Raw genomic sequence first — 18784 nt, forward strand, 5'->3', positions numbered from 1 at the left:
TGAGAGCACAGACCATCTCTAATTTCTGTTGCCCGGGTGCATCCTGCTGCAGCTGTGGTAGCTGCATTTTGTGGCTGAGGTACTGGCTCAGCAGTCTGTCACGGTCATGGGTCCATTCTGGAGAAATGTCTCATCTTTTGCTTCCCAAAGATTGTGAAGAGCACAGCAAGCCACAGTAATGCAAACAGCATTGATGACATTGGAATCCAAATGGGTCTCTGCCAGTGGGGTTTCTATATGCCACACCACATTCAACCACCATTCTGCATCTTCTGAAAGTGTAATTTAACCTTGTTTTGCTGGGGCCTCTGAGATCAGGGTATGCTTTCATAAGCAAAGGCAAAATAGGGTACGTGGGGTCCCCTAGAATAATAGTGGGGAAAGTAACTCTGTTTATGGCAATGTCATTTCATGGGATTAGTGTCCCAGCCTGTCCTTGAATGTAGACTCCCAATTGGCAGAAAACCCTGGCATTATGAACTTTTCCAGTGCAGCTCATGTTGATATGGTCTTCAAAGGCCTGCATAACAATGGAGCAGTACCTTTTTTAGTTTACGTACTCACGTGCTCCTTTAGGAGGGCAAGCAAACTATGGGCACATGAATTCCAGCAATGGCCCCAGCGCAGTTTGAAAACCCCATTCTCTCAAAGGCAGGATTTACTTTAGGCATGCCCCAGAAACCTCTGCAACCACTTTACCTACATTCAGCTTTCCAAAGCCAAATTGGTTAGCAACAGACTAGTAGCAGTCAGGGATAGCCTGTTTCCAGGTGGGTATAGCAACCTGCTTCTGGACCAGGATGCCTGTTCTCCGTGTGTGTGTGTGTGTGTGTGTGTGTGTGTGTGTGTCTTGATGCTGGAGGGTTGAGGCAGGCTGCTCACAAAGCTTCAGAATGTAGCTTTCTTAGTATTTTTTCTGTTTTAAATATCCTTTTTTTTTTTGGAAATTTAGACAAGAAATCGTTTTGAAGGAACAAGATCGGAGGTGGAGGAGCTCATGAACAAAATCAGGCGGAATCCTCAGGAACATAAAAGAGCAAATCAGTTTACAATAGAAGGCTACCTTTATGTGCAGGAAAAAAGTAAGATACAATTTTATTTTATTATTTGTATTCCAGTCGTGCCCAAAATCTTCTAAGTGCTATACACATTCAAGTACATGTACTTCGACAAACATGCATGCACGCACAGAGTTTCTACTCAAAAAGCATTTGGTTTAAGAAAAGTGCATTTATAATTCAGTGTTCTCATCTCTTTACAAATTTAATATCATACTTAATATTAATATATAGTCTTTCATACAGTGATCTCCAAGCACTATACAAATATCAATTAAGGAAACCTCCAGTGAGGTAGGGAGGCTGTAATATTCCTGTCTTAGTATTCCAGTGAGGCACAGAAAGGCTCAGTGAGTTAGCCAATGTCACATAGTGAATCGGTGTCAGAGCTGGGGATAGTCTTCAACTGACTCTCTGTACAGTGCACTAAAGATTTTGTTGTTGAATGTAAAGCCCTTTACAGGAAATGTTTATTCTTCTTTGAGGCTGGAACCAAGCTATTCATTGTGGGTGAACATGCATTCCATGTGTCTGGTACTGGAAATTCTTCAATAGAAATGTTTGTTGGTCTGCGCTGGTGCACTATGCCTCCTCGTGGGGTGAACTGTAGGCAGATGTGGCGACATGGACCAACCACCTCTTCAGTTCTTTTTCTACCAGGTGTGGTCTAGGACAGAACCTCCTGTGTTAGTAGTTTCTAGCTTCTTAGGCTCAGCTTCTTCTAAAAACATTGTATATAGTTTTAATAGTTTTGTTTCATAGTTAATTAGTGTATAGTTGTAGTTTAGAGAGTGGGGACCAGGGGTTTCCCCCCTGTTAATCCTTAGACATTTAGCACCATCAGTTTTCCACAATGCTAAAACTACCATACCCACACCTATACAATGGATCGAATTCCAAAGACTCCAGTCAGTTCTCCTGCCAGATCTTGGAATGCCCTTATTGAGGATCTGACTATTTACACACATCCAGAGTCACCAATCTGATTGGACCTGATGCTCCATTCACAACATTGTCCAGGCGTCACTTGCCGGTCTTGAGCACCGGCAGGGCTATGGATATTCCAACACCGTGGGATGCTATTCACCTGCTTACACCTCTGGCTGAATGCAGCCAGTACTGAGGGTTCCACCCTTAGAGTCTGACAACTCTTACTCTGAGGAGGAATGGGTGCCGTCAGTTACACTGATGGTCTGTCCACAGCATGTCAGTTCATACAGGGCCCCCAGAGCCTTTTGGGGACCTCCACTTCCATAGGACCCTTATCTACCAACCATGGATCAATGGTAATCACCATGGGGTCTGCTGAACTATCAGTAAGATGCCATCTACTGGCCTTACTGGAGTGCCTGGAGCCCCTGTTATGTGGTGGGATTCCCTCCAAGACCTCTTTCCACTTGGCTTTCCAAGAACTCAGGTATTCATTATTCAAGTATTTTTATTTTGCATACAGCAGTGCTACGCTAAGTTTATTAGATCCAAACGCAGGGGTGGTGGATGCAGGGTACATCATAGCTCCAAAGTTATGCCGAAACCCTCTCTCTTTATATACATTGCACATCTCATTGCATTTATTATATGCTGCATCACACGTTTTTGAATTGGCATGGTTACTTTTCAGGGGCTGTGCAGCATACTTTCTGTTCACTCATTGGCCATATTCGACCAACTCTCTACCACATCTCTACATTTCTAACTTATCCTGTCCATTGTTATCTTGTTTATAGTAAATGTTTCCCTGAGTGTTCTCCCTCTTATCTTAGCAGGCTCAAACATTCTGTTTTGTTAATCTACTGACCTATTTACTTATCTTACTTAGCACAAACGTCCTTTTTTCAGCCTGATAATTCATTTACCTCCCTAATTCTATTTTCCAAAGAATGAGGCCTCCTCACGTGTTTAATTACTCATGTGAGGTCAAGCTTTCCTACACTAGCATTTGTTTGCATCGTAATCCTGTCTTTCTGTGCCTTCCTTTTCAAGCGCCTTCCTTTTCAAGCTTATTACCCAGCAACACATGCCTAAGACCAGAGTAGTTGTAATCATTTGAACCATCATTAATATTAGACTCAAAGTACGAACCAAGGGATGCAAGCTTAACTGCTCTGGAATACTCCATCAGGGTGTCTCTACTGCCTGTACACTACTGTCCCCAATTTCCTGTTGCTCAGCTATCAGTTGGGCAATGGACACCAATTGCTCTTTTTTCCTTTGTACCAAATCAGTGGTGTTAATGGACAAAGGAAGTATGGGTGCAAAGAGAGCGGTCACCAGTGACTCTCATTTGGTGTTGTCTGTCACAGCCTCTGTCACATCTTCCTTCATCTGCACACTTGGCCATAGGGCATAGGTCCCTATCTGAGCCGGAGAGGTGAGGTTCAGACAAAATCCAGTCAGGCAACACCAAAAGTTGTGGTATCCCAGAGCACATACTGTGTCCCCTAGCTGTACCACCTCCTTTACTCTCTCTTTAATGACTAGTCGGGCCCAACCTCCCTCACTTGTAGTCAGGTTCATTCATGATGCTTACTCACAGAACTGTCTGTGCAAAACAGACAGTTCTGTGTTTATTTCCTCTCCTCCTTGTTTTGCCATCGTCACACTGGGATAATGCTGTTATAGATTCCATTCTCTGTTGTACCCATACTGTTAACATATACCAAATCTTTACAATTACCAGACCATCTAGGAATAGCAATCATAATTGGCACCATCGAATTATTGAGTTCATGTGGGCCAGGACCTTTTAGCCTTGCATATTGCAAAATTTACTCCCCCACATTCTTAATTCCCTTTTCTACTAGTGTGGTCTGGATAAGCATGCTGTTTAACAATCTTGACCCCGCCCCATGTTTTTTCTTGTACACAGTAGAGGTCCAGAATTTGAATACTAGGGGCATTGTTCTCACAAAAGATCTCCAGCAGAAGATTCGCAACTGCCACTGGAGAGGAAAGGAATAAGAGGATTTGGAGCCACTGGAGCAGCCTGTACTGCCAGATCCACACATCCCTGCTTCATTCCTAGATGAGGCAGTGGTGCCAGCTTCCCTCCCCCTACCTGATGGTTGCAATACCAAGAGGTGCTAAGAAGGATTGCGGATACCCTCCACATCCCGCTGGAGGAGTTCAGGGCCCCCATCACACAAGCTCCTGGACGTTCTTCAATCAGGAGCTCCCTCCAAAGTAGCGCTCCCTATTGAGCCATTTTGGAGCTTGCTGAAGACATTTGACACACACTAGCCACCTGTGCCTCTACTCCCCAGAGGGTTGAAGAGAAATATTTTGTTCTCTCTAAGGGGGCAAAATATTTATTCTCTTCCCTCCAAACCTGAACTCTCTGGTGGTACAAGCGGTAATGAAGTAGAACAGACTACAGCAACCAAGACGGACTCCTTCGGACAAGGATGTCAAGAGAGAACGTTTCCTCCGCCAGCGTACTGTTCCTTATTGCAAACTACCAGGCAGTTATGTCAAAGTACAACTTTATTAACTACAATAAGTTGTCAGAGTTTGCAGTCAGTTACTACCAGAATGTAGGTCCCAATTCCAGGCTATCCTTGATAAAGGCATATTAGGAGCCAGGTCATCCCTTTAGGCATCACTCGATGCAGGCACCTCACTTCATGGTGACCTCGGTGGTCATGAAATAGGCCTCCTGGCTGTGGTCATTGCCGTAACTTCCTTGGGAAGCCCCAATAGTGGAGGATCTCCCCTTCAGTGGAAATGACCTTTTCAATGAAAAGACTGACAAGTCATTCACTCACTGAAAGACTGCCATGTCATACTCAGCTCCTTGGGAATATACACCCCGGAACCGTATAGAAGATGCTCTAAGGCATCGCAGCATAGATATCAGCCAGCCCAGTAGCCGTTATATCAACAAAGGCCTTATGAATCACCAACATAGCACCAGAGAGTACAGCATGGCAGGTGCACTGCTGCACCACCATCTCCTCTCCAGAGCCAACTGCCTACCAAGAAGGGGTTTTGCAGGGATGTTTGGGAGATATCAATCAGTCCCAGCTCATCCAGTCTCCCTCACCTTCTTTGGTGACTGCCTGGCCCATTTCCTTTTGATGTGGCAATGCCTAACTTCAGACAAATGGGTTTTGGACATCAGCTTAGCCAGCTACATGATCGAATTCCTGTGTCTGCATTCCCCCAAGCTCCCTTCCCTGTCTGTTTTCAGAGACCCATCTCACAAGAGAATCTTCATACAGGAGATAGAAGCCCTGATCCAGGTAGCGGCAATAGAGCCAGTACCTCCTTGAGATGGGGGAAGGGCTTTTACTCCAAATACTTCCTAATACCCAAAATGACAGGGGGCTGGATCCTGGATCTCAGGCAGCTGAACATCTTCATCCGCCACTAAAGATTCAGGATAATCACCTTAGCCTCTATAATAACCTTCCTAAATGTTGACTACTGGTTTGCAGTTCTTGATTTAAGGATGCTTATTTTCATATAGATATCCACCCAGTGTTTTATGGTGGGCTCAGAGCAATTCCAGTACAAGGAGCTCCTCTTCAGCCTTTCCATGGCTCCAAGTGTTTTCACAAAGGTCATGTCTGTAGTAGCAGTGCTACAATATATTTCCCTGCTTAGATGACTGGCTCTTGAAGGGATGATTGTATAGAGAAGTGCAGATAGTACTCAGTACCCTGCTTGACCTTTGCCAGTTCTTGGGTCTTTAGATGAACCCAGGAAAGTCCATTTTAATACTCATAACATCTATAAAATTTATAGGAACAGTCCTGGACTTGGTTGTGGCCAGGGCCTACTTACCACAGGATAGGTTCTTGCGATGAAAGACCTTAACATCAAACTTTGACTCAGTAGTCAAATGACAGTCCAATCCTATGTGGTCCTCAGAAGACACATGGCGTTGTGCACATGTGACCCCCTTCACCAGGCTTTCCAAACCTGGCTGGGTGAGGTCTACATCCCAAACAAGGACTCTTTGGACAAGAGTCTCACTTCCTCCCAACATCTGGGCATCTCTCACCTGGTGGGAGAAGAGCAACAATGTTTGTGTGGGTTCCCTGTATTCCTTTGTCATGGACGTGTCTCTTCTAGGCTGGGGAGGGCACCTGGGTGACCAAGTAGCTCAAAGTTCCCAGACTCCACAGGAGTACATGTGCTACATCAATCTCCTTGACCTACAATCAGTATGCCAAGCATGCAAACAATTCCTTTGTACTCGGGTCAGACAATATGACCGCTGTTTGTTATATAAACAAACAGGAGGGAGCAAGGTCCAACCCACTATGTTGGGAGGCAATACAACTCTGGAATTGGTATATCCAACATAGATCAGCCTTTCTGCAGTGCTCCTCCTGGGTATAATGAATTCCCTAGCAGACAGCCTTAGCAGGAATTTTCACAAGGAATACAAATCGGTGCTCATGTGACAGCAGTCCAGCAGATATTTTGTGGGACTACTTTGCCACTCACTCAAACAAGAAGTGTACTCAGCTTACTGCTCACAGAACAGCTTACTGCTGCGTCATTCCTAACACAATGGTCAGGCCCACTGATGTATGCCTTCCCTTCCATTCTCCTCCTACCACATGTTGTGCTCAGGAAAATAAAGATGGACAAGGTGACAATATTCTTAATACCTCCTTGGTGGCCAAAGCAGTTCTGGTTCATGATGGCTCTCCAGATGTTTTCCCTCTCCTGCATCTACCTACTATCATAGAATGGGGTAGGACCAACAGTCCAACCCAGCGTTCCTCTGCCTGGCTTTTGAATGGGCAATAAACTTAGAGAGAATCCAGTACCTCTTAAATCAGGCCAGTTAAATTTGAGGATTACAGCTCTTATTCCATAGTTCAGCTATGTGCTTTCATTGTCTAGTTGTGTTCTTACTGTTTAATAAAATAGGCTGAATGTTGGACAGCAAATATCATGAATCCTGTTGTGCTGATACACAGATGTTATGCAAAGAACATCCTATTGATGCATTCCAGTACACACAATCCAACTTGCGGTGTATTTAAATGACTAATAAGTTGTAGTGATCTTAACCCTGGACAAATGGCAGTGAATTCAAATGTTGGCTTTTAAACAAGTCTAATCGTTTTAAAATATCTGATTTAAAGTTTTAAAAATATGCACACTCTTAATGTTGATTTTTATCTAACCTGAGGCTGGCACTCTCTCAGTGAGTTAATGGTGATTAATTGCATAATCAGAACAACATCTTGTACGATGCAAATGAGGGCATGTATAAAATGAGTGTCTCACGTATTGAAGATTCTACATGCTCCTTGAAAGGATTCACAGTCATTGCTTCACACTCCTGACTGTTTTACGTGCTAGTCCTGAAAAAGTGTTTTAAACTCACCAACATTGAGGAATCATCATCCTGATGACTCCATTCTCTAAGAAAACACTGTTTTGGGTCCTTGTTCCCTTTCTTTTCCTATTTTGCCCTATTTAAAAATAATTCTCAAATATGTTTGTGTATTTTAATTTTTTAAATGCCTTTTCCCCATCTATAGATGCCAAATGTTTAGATTTATTTTTGATTCAATGTAAGCATTGTCAGCTAAACTATAGAAACTATTAAGACACATTGATTCTTTGATATCAAACCCAAAGTCATGTGAAAAAGGTTTAGGGACTTTTATGGGAGTTCAGGAAACTTGGAGAGCTAGTGCTGCCCAGACTGTGTCCAGCTGAGTGCTGGATTGGCAGCTGGCTAGAAATCTGAGGGCAGCACTTTTTTCCCCCCAGCTGGTCTCTCCTTTAATGTAGATGTGTAGTCTACATAGACTGCATATCCAGGCTAACAACGTTTCCTGACCAGCTTACACTTCTGCTCAAATCAGTATGGAACATTATGTGCTTGGATGTAGTCTCCCTGGACTGCACCTGGATTTAATTGACTATCCTTTAGGCATTTCTGCTACCTGTGTTTAATAATAATACAGTGCCTATAGCAGATAAATGTGGTACCTAGCTACTTTACAATATCAAAACAACCAAATTGATTAAAAACATCCTGATCCTCATTTAAAAAAATACTCTATGGTCTGAAACAGTAAACAAACATAGAAGTATAGTCTCAAGGCTGATTGGACCAAAAAAAGCTATGAATATTAATCGGATCTCACTAAATTTAGGCTTTGACCAGGATCAGACTGGGTGGGAGGAAGGGCTGATTCTCCCAAGCTGTACCTATTCACCACACTGATATGCTGAGGTCTTGGCTCCCTTGCTAAGATCATATGCTGGGCTGGACTCCTGCCTTCCTGAGTTTCTGTCCCAGCAAATAGTCAGGTTGCAGTAGTAAAGACTCCTTACTGCTCACAAGGCAGGAATTTCTGCAATGGCAGCGCCTGCTGGTTCCACTGGCAATTGCTCTCTGCTGAGGGAAGTGATGCAGTAGCAAGCTGGCCTTGGTTTTTTATGTTCCAGCTTGCCAGCTGCACTTTTGATTTTGGTGCTCTGGTTCTGGCTGGCTGGTGATACCAATGTCATAAGTTTAGGAGAAAAATGGTGGCTGGCTCAGAAGTGAGTATGCGCCGTGTTACCCGTGTGTATGCCCAGTTCAAGCCATAGCTGTGACATTTGAAAGGGTCAGTGAAAGGGGCCTTAGAGAATTCCCTTTCTGATGTCCAAAAAGCTGAGTTCCAGGCTTCAACAGCGGAGATGCCCTTGCTGATTTCAGCTGTTGCCATAGAGCATAATGTAAGGTAGTCTCTAAAATAACTGGGGTTTATATCATGTAGGTTTTTAAAAGATGATTACTGGCACCGGGATTGTAGCCAGAACTAGGTAATGTAGAGTTTGAAGCATTGGTGTTCTGTATTCTTAATGACCAATCCTACTCAAAGTTGGTCTGTACCAGCTAAGCTTCCAGGGACTCAAAGACTAAATACAGTAAAGTATATTATAGTGAAAGTTCTGGAAGTGCCAAAGGCATGAATAGCTATAGCAATGTCTGTATTGCGGATAAAAGATCCCAGTTTCTCTTATAAAAGATGCAGGTGACCATGAGCCATGTTATAGTATTCTGTGGTATGTTTGACTTGCTGGCCTTTCTTGCATTGGATAGAGTGAAAAATGTCTATGGAACCAAATGTGCCTAGTGTTCAAATTCAGGTTACTGTGACAAAGTTCCTGTGCTTATTGGCGGATTTTCTTGCCTCAGAGATTCACCATGTGGGTTGGGGGAACAGCCCAGAGACCTTCCCCTCTGGAAGAACCCACAGTCCAGGTCAATTGGGAGGAACCCGGGCCCGTCCTCTGCTCCGGGTTCCAGCCCAGGGCCCTGTGGACTGCAGCTGTCTATAGTGTCTCCTGTAACAGCTGCATGACAGCTACAACTTCCTGGGCTACTTCCCCATGGCCTCCTCCAGATACCTTCCTTATTCTCACCACAGGACCTTCCTCCTGGTGTCTGATAACACATGTGCTCCTCAGTCCTCCAGCAGCACTCGCTCCCAGCTCCTCACACTCACACCACAAAGTGAAGTGAGCTCCTTTTAAAACCCAGGTGCCCTGATTAGCCTGCCTTAATTGATTCTAGCAGCTTCTTCTTAATTGGCTCCAGGTGTCCTAATTAGCCTGCCTGCCTTAACTGGTTCTAGCAGGTTCCTGATTTCTCTAGTGCAGCCCCTGCTCTGGTCACTCAGGGAACAGAAAACTACTCATCCAGTGACCAATATATTTGCCCTCTACCAGACTCCTGTACCCCACTGGTCTGGGTCTGTCACATTACTCAAAAAAATTGTTTTTCTTTTTATCCCTTAATCTGAAATTCATATTAGTACTCAAATTCGCTTACTCAAAACAGATTATTCAAAGTTCTGAATACCCTCACTTTCAGGTAGTTGGATAAACAGATTTACCTGTGTATAATGATGTATCAGACAGCATTTTGTTTTAGAACTGGATTATATGATGAGTTTAGTGCTTAATTGCTGATGAGCACACTTAATGTGCTCTGAAATTCCTTGATTTCATTGTAAGCAATTGTATGGGCAAAAATGCTTTTGGCTAGCAGTTAAGGAGGTAAGATGGAGATGCATCTAGTAAGAGCTGTTTTCCATTAGGTTGCAAATATCAGTGAGAATAGAATACAGCATGCAACAGTGTACAGAGCACTAAACATAGGCTAACATTTATTATGATTTGACAGCAATATTGCTCGACTTTGATACAGTACATTTAGGAATGTAATGATAGGTTAAGTAGAATTTTGTAAACTTGGAAGAGTAACAAAATATTTTAAATAATAAGACATAGTTAATGCTTTGATTTTCTTTAAGGGCCTGCGCCATTTGGCTCCAGTTGGGTAAAACATTACTGCATGTATAGGAAGGAGACAAAGAAGTTCACCATGATCCCATTTGAACACAGGTCAGGAGGGAAAATTGTAAGTACATTTCATTATACTTCTTCATGCCCTGTATCTAAATGAGAGGATATGTTAGATAAGATAGGTCAAATATCTTTTTCATGCAGTTCACAATTTGCCCTCTAAGGACATTAAGCTAAAATCATGGAATGGTTTAATAGATAAGGATTCTGTAGAAGTTTTACTTGCTTAGTTTTGGAAAAGTAGAGAACATATGAGAGCTAAAATGCACCTAATATGCCTTTAATGTGTGGTTTTCACTAAGGGGATTTAAAGTTTAGTCTGATTATAACCAAGTGTGACTTGAGAAAGTACAGTCGCATTAGGTTTCTCACTTATACTCTCCATCCAAATTTTTTTTCCATGGCACGTAGACAAGAGAGCTGGCGGGGGGGTTAGGTTAGGAGGCTTTTAAATATTCTTAAAATGGAATGTAATTTGCACAGACAATCAGAAAAATAATTTAAGCTTTCCTTGATAACATCTAGAACATTCAGGGCTCAGTCCTCTGTTGGATGCTGAATGCCCTTAATTCCCATTGAAGTGATTGGGAATTGAGGGCACTCAGCATCTTGCCGGACCTGGCATTAGTATGAGTGAAATATGTTTTTGTTACGGAAATAATAAATTTGAAGATGAAAAAGGCATTTTAGATCTCCTAGTCAGTCTTCCTGGAAATGCAACATCCTGCCCTGTTTTTGTTCTGTTTAGTTTTAATAGTCCCCAGGGCTTGGACCTCCATTGAAGATTATATCCATGTATGCTTGGTAGAGAGGACAATCTTTTCATCATTCTTAGTAAAACATATTTCTTTAAATGTATTGGGTAAAATTTTCATAAGTGCCTAAATGACTTCAGAGCATAAATGCTAGGAAGTCTATAGCACTTAGGTTCCTAAGTCATGTAGACACTTTTGTAAATTTACACTCTAACTTATTGTGACTGTAATAGGCCATTTTAGTTAACCAAATGAAATCTGTAATCATGCATTAAAAAGTTTCTAAAGAGACACCAGCAAGGCAGCTAAGCCAAAAAATGTAACCTGTTGTTCTGTCTGGCATTTGTCCTTTTTTGAAGATCTCTCCTTCTTGAACGCCACAGTATAATTTATTATTTCAAACCAAAGCTTCATGCATCTGGGAATGTTAAAATTAATTAAAATGCATAACGTACTGTCCACCACACAAAACTAATGGCTGCATGTTCTGATTCAGGAGAGTGCGTCATACAGCAGCTTATTGAAATTCAGTCACAGTTTATTTCGTGCATTTGATTTTTGGATGCTATAAGGATGAGTTTACAAATGTGCTATGAACACATGGTGGGTTTTGAAGATAACATCTGCTATAAAAGTCAAATTTCATGGTACTGTAAGTCCCTTTTTTGTCCTAACTACTTTAATTGTAGCCCTTTAAAGTAGAATTTGGAATATTACCATGTCTGGGGAAAAATGTTGCAGTGAAAGTCTCTCTTACAATATGTCTGCATTGATGTTGCAATGGGTGCAAAGTTCTGATTTTTTTATTACAATGTTTTTATTCATTTAAACTACCAAATTTCAAATAAAAGACACACTATTGCTGCAGATGTATAAAATAGCCTTGTTTTTTGAGACTTCTGCAGTAACACGTTTAGATTTTAAAAACATGAATAGCAGCCATAACTGAATTCCATTGCATATGTCAGTTTCAATCCAGCTTTTGCTTTTACTTTAATATAGGTTTACCGTATTCAGATTGCATCACGTGGCTTACAGAAGCTTTGGATTTAAGTTTTGTTATTACATAAAGCATATAAAAAAATCTCTTGTTTATAGGGTGATGGGGACGTTTTCCTCCTTACATGCTGTACCAAAAGAAATGTGGATACTATAGACAGACGTTTCTGTTTTGACATAGAAGCTGCAGACAGGTAAGCTGGTAAAATACACTAAAGAAAGCATCAGGGTAAATGTTAATAATAACTTGGATTCTATATACTGCCTCTCACTACGAGGATCTCAGATGCACAGGGTTCTCTGTTACTTTAACATTAAAGGGAAGAACCCCATGGAGAATTACAGTTTCTTGTGATTTGTTGTATGCTGGTCACTGAAATGAAAGGCATATTGCAAAGCTGCATTTTGGCTAAGTTAGAACCAGGCAATTTATTCTTATTATGGCATGCAAAGGCAACATAAAAGTAACATACAGTAGCACCTCAGAGTTACAAACATCAGAGTTACGAACTGACTGGTCAACCACACACCTCATTTGGAACCAGAAGTACACAATCAGGTAGCAGCAGAGGACTCCCCTCCCCCCCACACCTCCCAAAAAAGAAAAGAAAAAAAGCAAACACAGTACAATACTGTGTTAAACATAAAATATTAAAAAAGGGAAAACTTAAAAAGATTTGACAAGGAAACTGTTTCTGTGCTTGTTTCATTTAAATTAAGACGTATAAAAGCTGCATTTTTCTTCTGCATAATAAAGTTTTAAAACTGTATTAAGTCAGTGTTAAGTTGTACACTTTTGAAGGAACAACCATAATGTTTTGTTCACAGTTACAAACAACCTCCATTCCCGATGTGTTCATAACTCTGAGGTTCTACTGTACAAATTTTTCATTACAGGGCATGATACATCCTATACAATGGTGCAACCATCGCTCCTGTGTGACTCCATTTGCGTTCTACTGGGTTATCTCAAACTCAGGAAACTGTGTACTCATTTTGCCTATCAGAGAAATCTAATATTTTAAAATATGTCAAATTTTATGTTTTCCACCTCAACTGGTCTTCATTCAGTGTCAGGGTGGAAGAATCCAGTTTAGAAGGGCATTGTGAATAAAAATACATCTTTGACCAAGATGTATTCCATTGGTTAAACAGTTTTCTCTCTCTGCACTGGACTGGAGTAGGTCTAGTATGAAATGCTACTTGGAATGTAGGAGAGTCTCATCAATTCCCAGTTATGGGTTTCAGTCTTCAAAATACTTAATTTAAACTGCATATTGGAGGTCAGCTTTATAGATGAGATGGTCAAACATAACCCAAACTCCTTTACACTGATGCATCATTGGATATCCTGGGGTAGAGACTCTTCCCAGTGTGCCTTGTGTCTGTAACACCCCATTAATCAACATGATTAGAGCCCTGCACAGATAAAAAATTTGTATCTGTAACCAATCCGCAAAAATGGTCTGTGGATATGATTTTCAGGGCTCTCTAAGCGTGATTTAGTGGTTAATATGGAATCTGCATCTGTCTGTCTCTGACACATGCAAATTGTCATCTTTATTAAGCCCTATGCCAGGGTGGAACATGTTTATAATATCCTACCAAGCCTCAGGGAAGCTACAGTTTTTACTCCTAACTCTCTGTTCACTTCCATGAGTGTGGAGAAATCCATAGATTCTAGAAAAATGTTTTAAAATCAGAGCTGGATTATTTTTTTAAATGTTACTTTGCTCTTTGCCATTCCCTGTCACTCTGGCAAGTCTTCTGATGATGTAACACTCTGTGACCTTATGCACAGAGTAATCTGTCACTTTCTGTGATATTTCTCTAACATTTTTCTGACTTCGTTCTTTTGCAGCTCTTGCCTTCCAGCCCATCCAACTTACTCACTGAGCTCGCCAATTAATGCTATTCTAACCTGGCACATGGTGTGTAAACTTAATTCTTCAGTCTCGTGTGCTTATTGCCACTGAGCTGGAATGGAGCATGTTTGGTTGATACTGCAAAACAATTTTTCATGCCCATCTTCCCCCTGCAAAATTGAACCAATTCCTGTTCACTGTGACCAGTAGACAAGGCTGCCTCTTGTGGTATTGAGATGTAACTGGTTAAAAGACAGGAAACAAAGGATAGGAATAAATGGTCAGTTTTCAAAATGGAGAGAGGTAAATAGTGGTGTCCCTCAGGGGTCTGTACTGGGACCATTGCTGTTCAGCATATTCATAAATGATCTGGAAAAAGTAGTAAACAGTGAGATGGCAAAATTTGCAGATGATACAAAACTACTCGGGATAGTTAAGTCTAGGGTGACCAGATGTCCCTATTTTATAGGGACAGTCCCGATATTTGGGGCTTTTTCTTATATAGGCGCATATTACCCCCCACCCCTTGTCCTGATTTTTCACACTTGCTGTCTGGTCACCGTAGTTAAGTCCCAGGCAGACTGCGAAGAGCTACAAAGGGTCTCTCAAAACTAGGTGACTGGGCAACAAAATGACAGATGAAATTCAGTGTTGATAAATGCAGAGTAATGCACATTAGAAAACATAATCCCAACTATACATACAAAATGATGGGATCTAAATTGGCTGTTACCACTCAAGAAAGAGATCTTGGAGTCATTGTGGATAGTTCTCTGAAAACATCCACTCAATGTGCAGCAGCAGTGAAAAAAGCGACCAGACTGTTGGGAGTCATTAAGAAAGGGATAAATAATAAGACAGAAAATATCATATTGCTTCTATGTAAATCCATGGTATGCCCACATCTTGAATGCTGTGTGGAGATGTGGTCGCTCCATCTCAAAAAGTTATATTGGAATTGGAAAAGGTTCAGAAAAGGGCAACAAAAATGATTAGGGGTATGGAATATCTACCATATGAGGAAAGATTAATAAAACTGGGACTTTTCAGCTTGGAAAAGAGATGACTAAGGGGGGATATGATAGAGGTCTATAAAGTCATGACTGGTGTGGAGTAAGTAAATAAGGAAGTGTTATTTACTGCTTCTCATAATGCAAGAACGAAGGGTCACCAAATGTAATTAATAGACAGCAGGTTTAAAACAAACAAAAGGAAGTATTTTTTCACACAACGCACAGTCAACCTGTGGAACTCCTTGCCAGTGGATGTTGTGAAGGCCAAGTCTACAACAGGGTTAAAAAAAAACTAGATAAGTTCATGGAGGATAGGTTCATCAATGACTATTAGCCAGGATGGACAGGGATGGTGTCTCTAGGCTCTGTTTGCCAGAAGCTGGGAATGGGCGACAGAGGATGGATCACTTGATGATTACGTGTTCTGTTCATTACCTCTGGGACACCTGGCATTGGCCGCTGTCAGAAGACAGGATACTGGGCTAGATGGACCTTTGGTCTGATCCAGTAGGGCCATTCTTATGTTCTCATGTACCCCTTGTGGATAGAGGCTGTGCTGGCTGCTCAGTAGAGGCACTGTCTCAGCTGGCGTAGGGGCTTAGCAGCTGCCCTAACTTCATTAATAGCAGTCTGGACAGCACTGCTTTGTATTGCTCAGACATCTCCTCCACAAAAGTAGTCAAAAGACTGACCATTGGTCATGGGTTTTGTGTGTCCCCAAGGCTCGGATACAGGGAGTGACCAAAGATTTCTAGGAAAGAATCTCAGGTTTAGTAATCAATTGACATCTGTTTGTTTTCAAAGCTCTCTTAGAAAGAAACTAACTCTCATTTTTTTTAATCAGAAGCTGTGATTGTCCTTTATCCTTACTCAGAATCCAAGCTGTAGGTTTTATGGGCTCCAAAACTTGCCTCAAGCTAACAAAAAATAGATACCAATTCTTCTGATTAATGTCTCGTGTCACGTTTGATGTTTTTCTACTCTCATATATGTACAACATAAGATTGGGTCTGTGCTATGGGAATCTATTTGACGCTTGGAAGTACTCTAATTTCTTGAGAAATAGTTAAACATTAATGTACTTGTCATTACAGTGGAAGATGTGAGTAGTTTGAGTATTTAATATTTTTAATATCAGTGGACAGATAGTACAAATTTTCTTATTTCATACTGTTTCTATGTCTGCCACATGCACACTTTTTTGGCTTTGAAGTGATACCTGCACTTCTCCATAAAAATATTGTCTAGCCCGGGGTCTCAAACTCAAATGACCATGAGGGCCACATGAGGACTAGTACATTGGCCTAAGGGCCGCATTACTGACACCTCCCCCCCCGCTGCCCTCGGCCCCGCCCCCACTCCACCCCTTCCATGAGGCCACGCCCCTGCCCCACCTCTTCCCACCCCTTCCCTGCCCCCGTTCCAACCCCTTCCCCGAAATCCCCACCCCAACTCTACCCCGTCCCTGCCCCCAGGGGGTGCAGGAGGGGTGTGGGGTATGGAGGGGGCTCAGGGCAGGGAGTTGGGGTGCAGGGTATGGCAGGGGGTCGGGGTACAGGAGGGGTGCTGCCATGGGGCTCAGGGCAGGGGGGTTCGGCTGCAGGAAGGGTTCGGGGGGCAGGATCTGGCTGGGCGCGTACCGGGGGCAGGGCAGGCTCCCTGCCTGCCTGCCTGCCTGTCTGCCCTGCCCCCGCAAGAGGCTGGAACATGGGGAAGGGGGGCGGAGGGGCTGTGCGTTTCTGTTGCTTGAGCCACCGCCTCCAGCAGCTCCCATTGGCCGCGGTTCTCCGTTCCCGGCCAATTGGAGCTGCTGGGGGCGCTGCCTAAAGTAACAGCCACACACAGCCCCTCTGCCCCCCCTTCCTCACGTTCCAGCCTCTTCCCGGAGCTGTGCAGGGCAGGAAGGCAGGGAGCCTGCCCTGCTCCTGGTGCTCGTCCGGCCACTCTGGTAAACACTGGGGGAGGGTGGGGGAGGGGCCGCGAGGGGCTCGCGGGCCGCAGAAAATCACGCATGTTTGAGACCCCTGGTCTAGCCACTGTACACTCGTTCATCCTGATAAGAGGCTTTTCATCACTGTAGTTTATCCCCTAGTGATGCAATAGACCTTGCCTGCCCAAGAGATTTTTTCCCTGCATTGTTACTAGTTGATTTGGTTCCACCAGAAGTAGCAATGGCGGAAGTTCTAGAGTAGGCTAGGTTCCCTGACTGCACTAATGTTCCAGTAGTTTAACAGGTGGTGATAATACTGGCAAATGTTAAGAAATGAAACCTTAAATGTACACAGCCTTTGTGGAGGAGGGGAAGGAATAAATATCTCTCCTAGACTAGCTTTTTACCAATACAGAACTTGAATTATTCTCCTGATATGCTGCTGAGAGAGAGAGAGAGAGAGTGTGTGTGTGTGTGTGTGTGTGTGTGTGGATCAGTTTTAGTGCTTTCACTTCACTTTTAAAATTCCAGTGAAGAGGAGGAGCATTTGCATTATGTAAAAGTGAAATACTGGGTTTTGACTTTCACTAATGAAATGGAGATAAGAGAAGACATTGAAGTATTATGTGGTCCTTTTGCTAGTTCAGCCATTTCCCTGCTTTTCTTTCCCTGCAGAATTATTCAGTTTTGTACATTTAGCATGGTTGAAACTGAATAATACTAAATGGCCAGTTTAAGCCCCAAAAAGCCTGTTTGGCCTGGAAAGTCTGCCTCCTCCCCATCTTACTACTTCTATTCATATATGTATTTGCTTATATTTAGCCACAAAGGGTATAAGATGCACACATTTAATGAAGTTCTGCAGAAGGCTTTTTTTTTTTTTTTTTATGGTTTATTTGTACACCTGCTGGGGGAAGCAGTGTTTTTCAGGAGAGTAGGATACCTCTTGTATGCGCAATGATAGTACCCTCACTTTAATAGATCTAAAGAGAAATGTTTATGCCATTTGCAGTTCGTTTCTATAATTATAATTAGCTCCCCTGAGTCCAGCATTGGCTCAGAGGAAGGACAATTAAAAAAAAAAAAATCTGAAGCTTCCATTTACAGTATCTTGAATCCCTGGATTCTATGTGTATTTTGTCCTGATGTGTAATCCAAAGGGATGCACTGAGCAAGGGAGCAGGGCACCATAATTCCTATCTGCACAGTGCTATGCTGAAATTAATTTGGAAAACCAAAACATAGTTCAGTAATTGGAAAGCAGACATAAAAAGGATTGAGGCATATCATATTTATAAATATGGTATTCAGTGGCAGGGTGAATGTGATACACTTTTTTTTAATTGGCAGGAAAGTAATTACTGGCATCACCACTCCTGCTTCATTGCAGCTGTTAACTTCCCTTGCACTTGGTTTCTTTACAAAGCTTCACAATTATTCATTTTTAAAAGTTCCCTCATACTCTATTAAAAGAAAAGTTAGATTTACACTAATCTCTATTTACTAATCTCTACATCCCAAAATTGAGACTTTCTTCATTTGTTAGGAAAATTTTAATAGCTGAATTTTGTAATGAGGTATTATATTAAGACTTAATTACTCTTTATAAAATGTACTATAGAATATTTACTAGAATACTCTAGAGTATTGGCACAAATAATTAAAAATGAACTCTACATTTCAAATAAATTAACAAAGTAATTTTTTTGTACAATAGCCCTGATCTTATATATCTTGTATATCTTATAATTCACAAAATTCAGTAATTCTCACTTCTTGATAAAATTAACAAGCTTCTACTTTAAATAAATAGTGTATAATGGATTGTTGT

At 42.0% G+C, this 18784-nt stretch overlaps 1 protein-coding gene across 2 annotated transcripts in view; it reads left to right on the top strand.

The window, feature by feature from the left end:
* Positions 1-18784, top strand: part of ARHGAP10 (Rho GTPase activating protein 10) — a 223337-nt gene that overhangs the window by 102102 nt on the left and 102451 nt on the right. For both annotated transcript variants that reach the window (XM_024207560.3, XM_024207561.3), the window contains 3 exons: positions 953-1082; positions 10340-10446; positions 12245-12339. In XM_024207560.3, coding sequence (XP_024063328.2) covers positions 953-1082; positions 10340-10446; positions 12245-12339 — 332 coding nt within the window. The remainder of the gene's footprint in view (positions 1-952; positions 1083-10339; positions 10447-12244; positions 12340-18784) is intronic.

This window comes from Terrapene carolina, unplaced genomic scaffold (genome assembly GCF_002925995.2).
Source record: "Terrapene carolina triunguis isolate 2854851 unplaced genomic scaffold, T_m_triunguis-2.0 Scaffold66, whole genome shotgun sequence".
NCBI lineage: Eukaryota > Metazoa > Chordata > Testudines > Emydidae > Terrapene > Terrapene triunguis.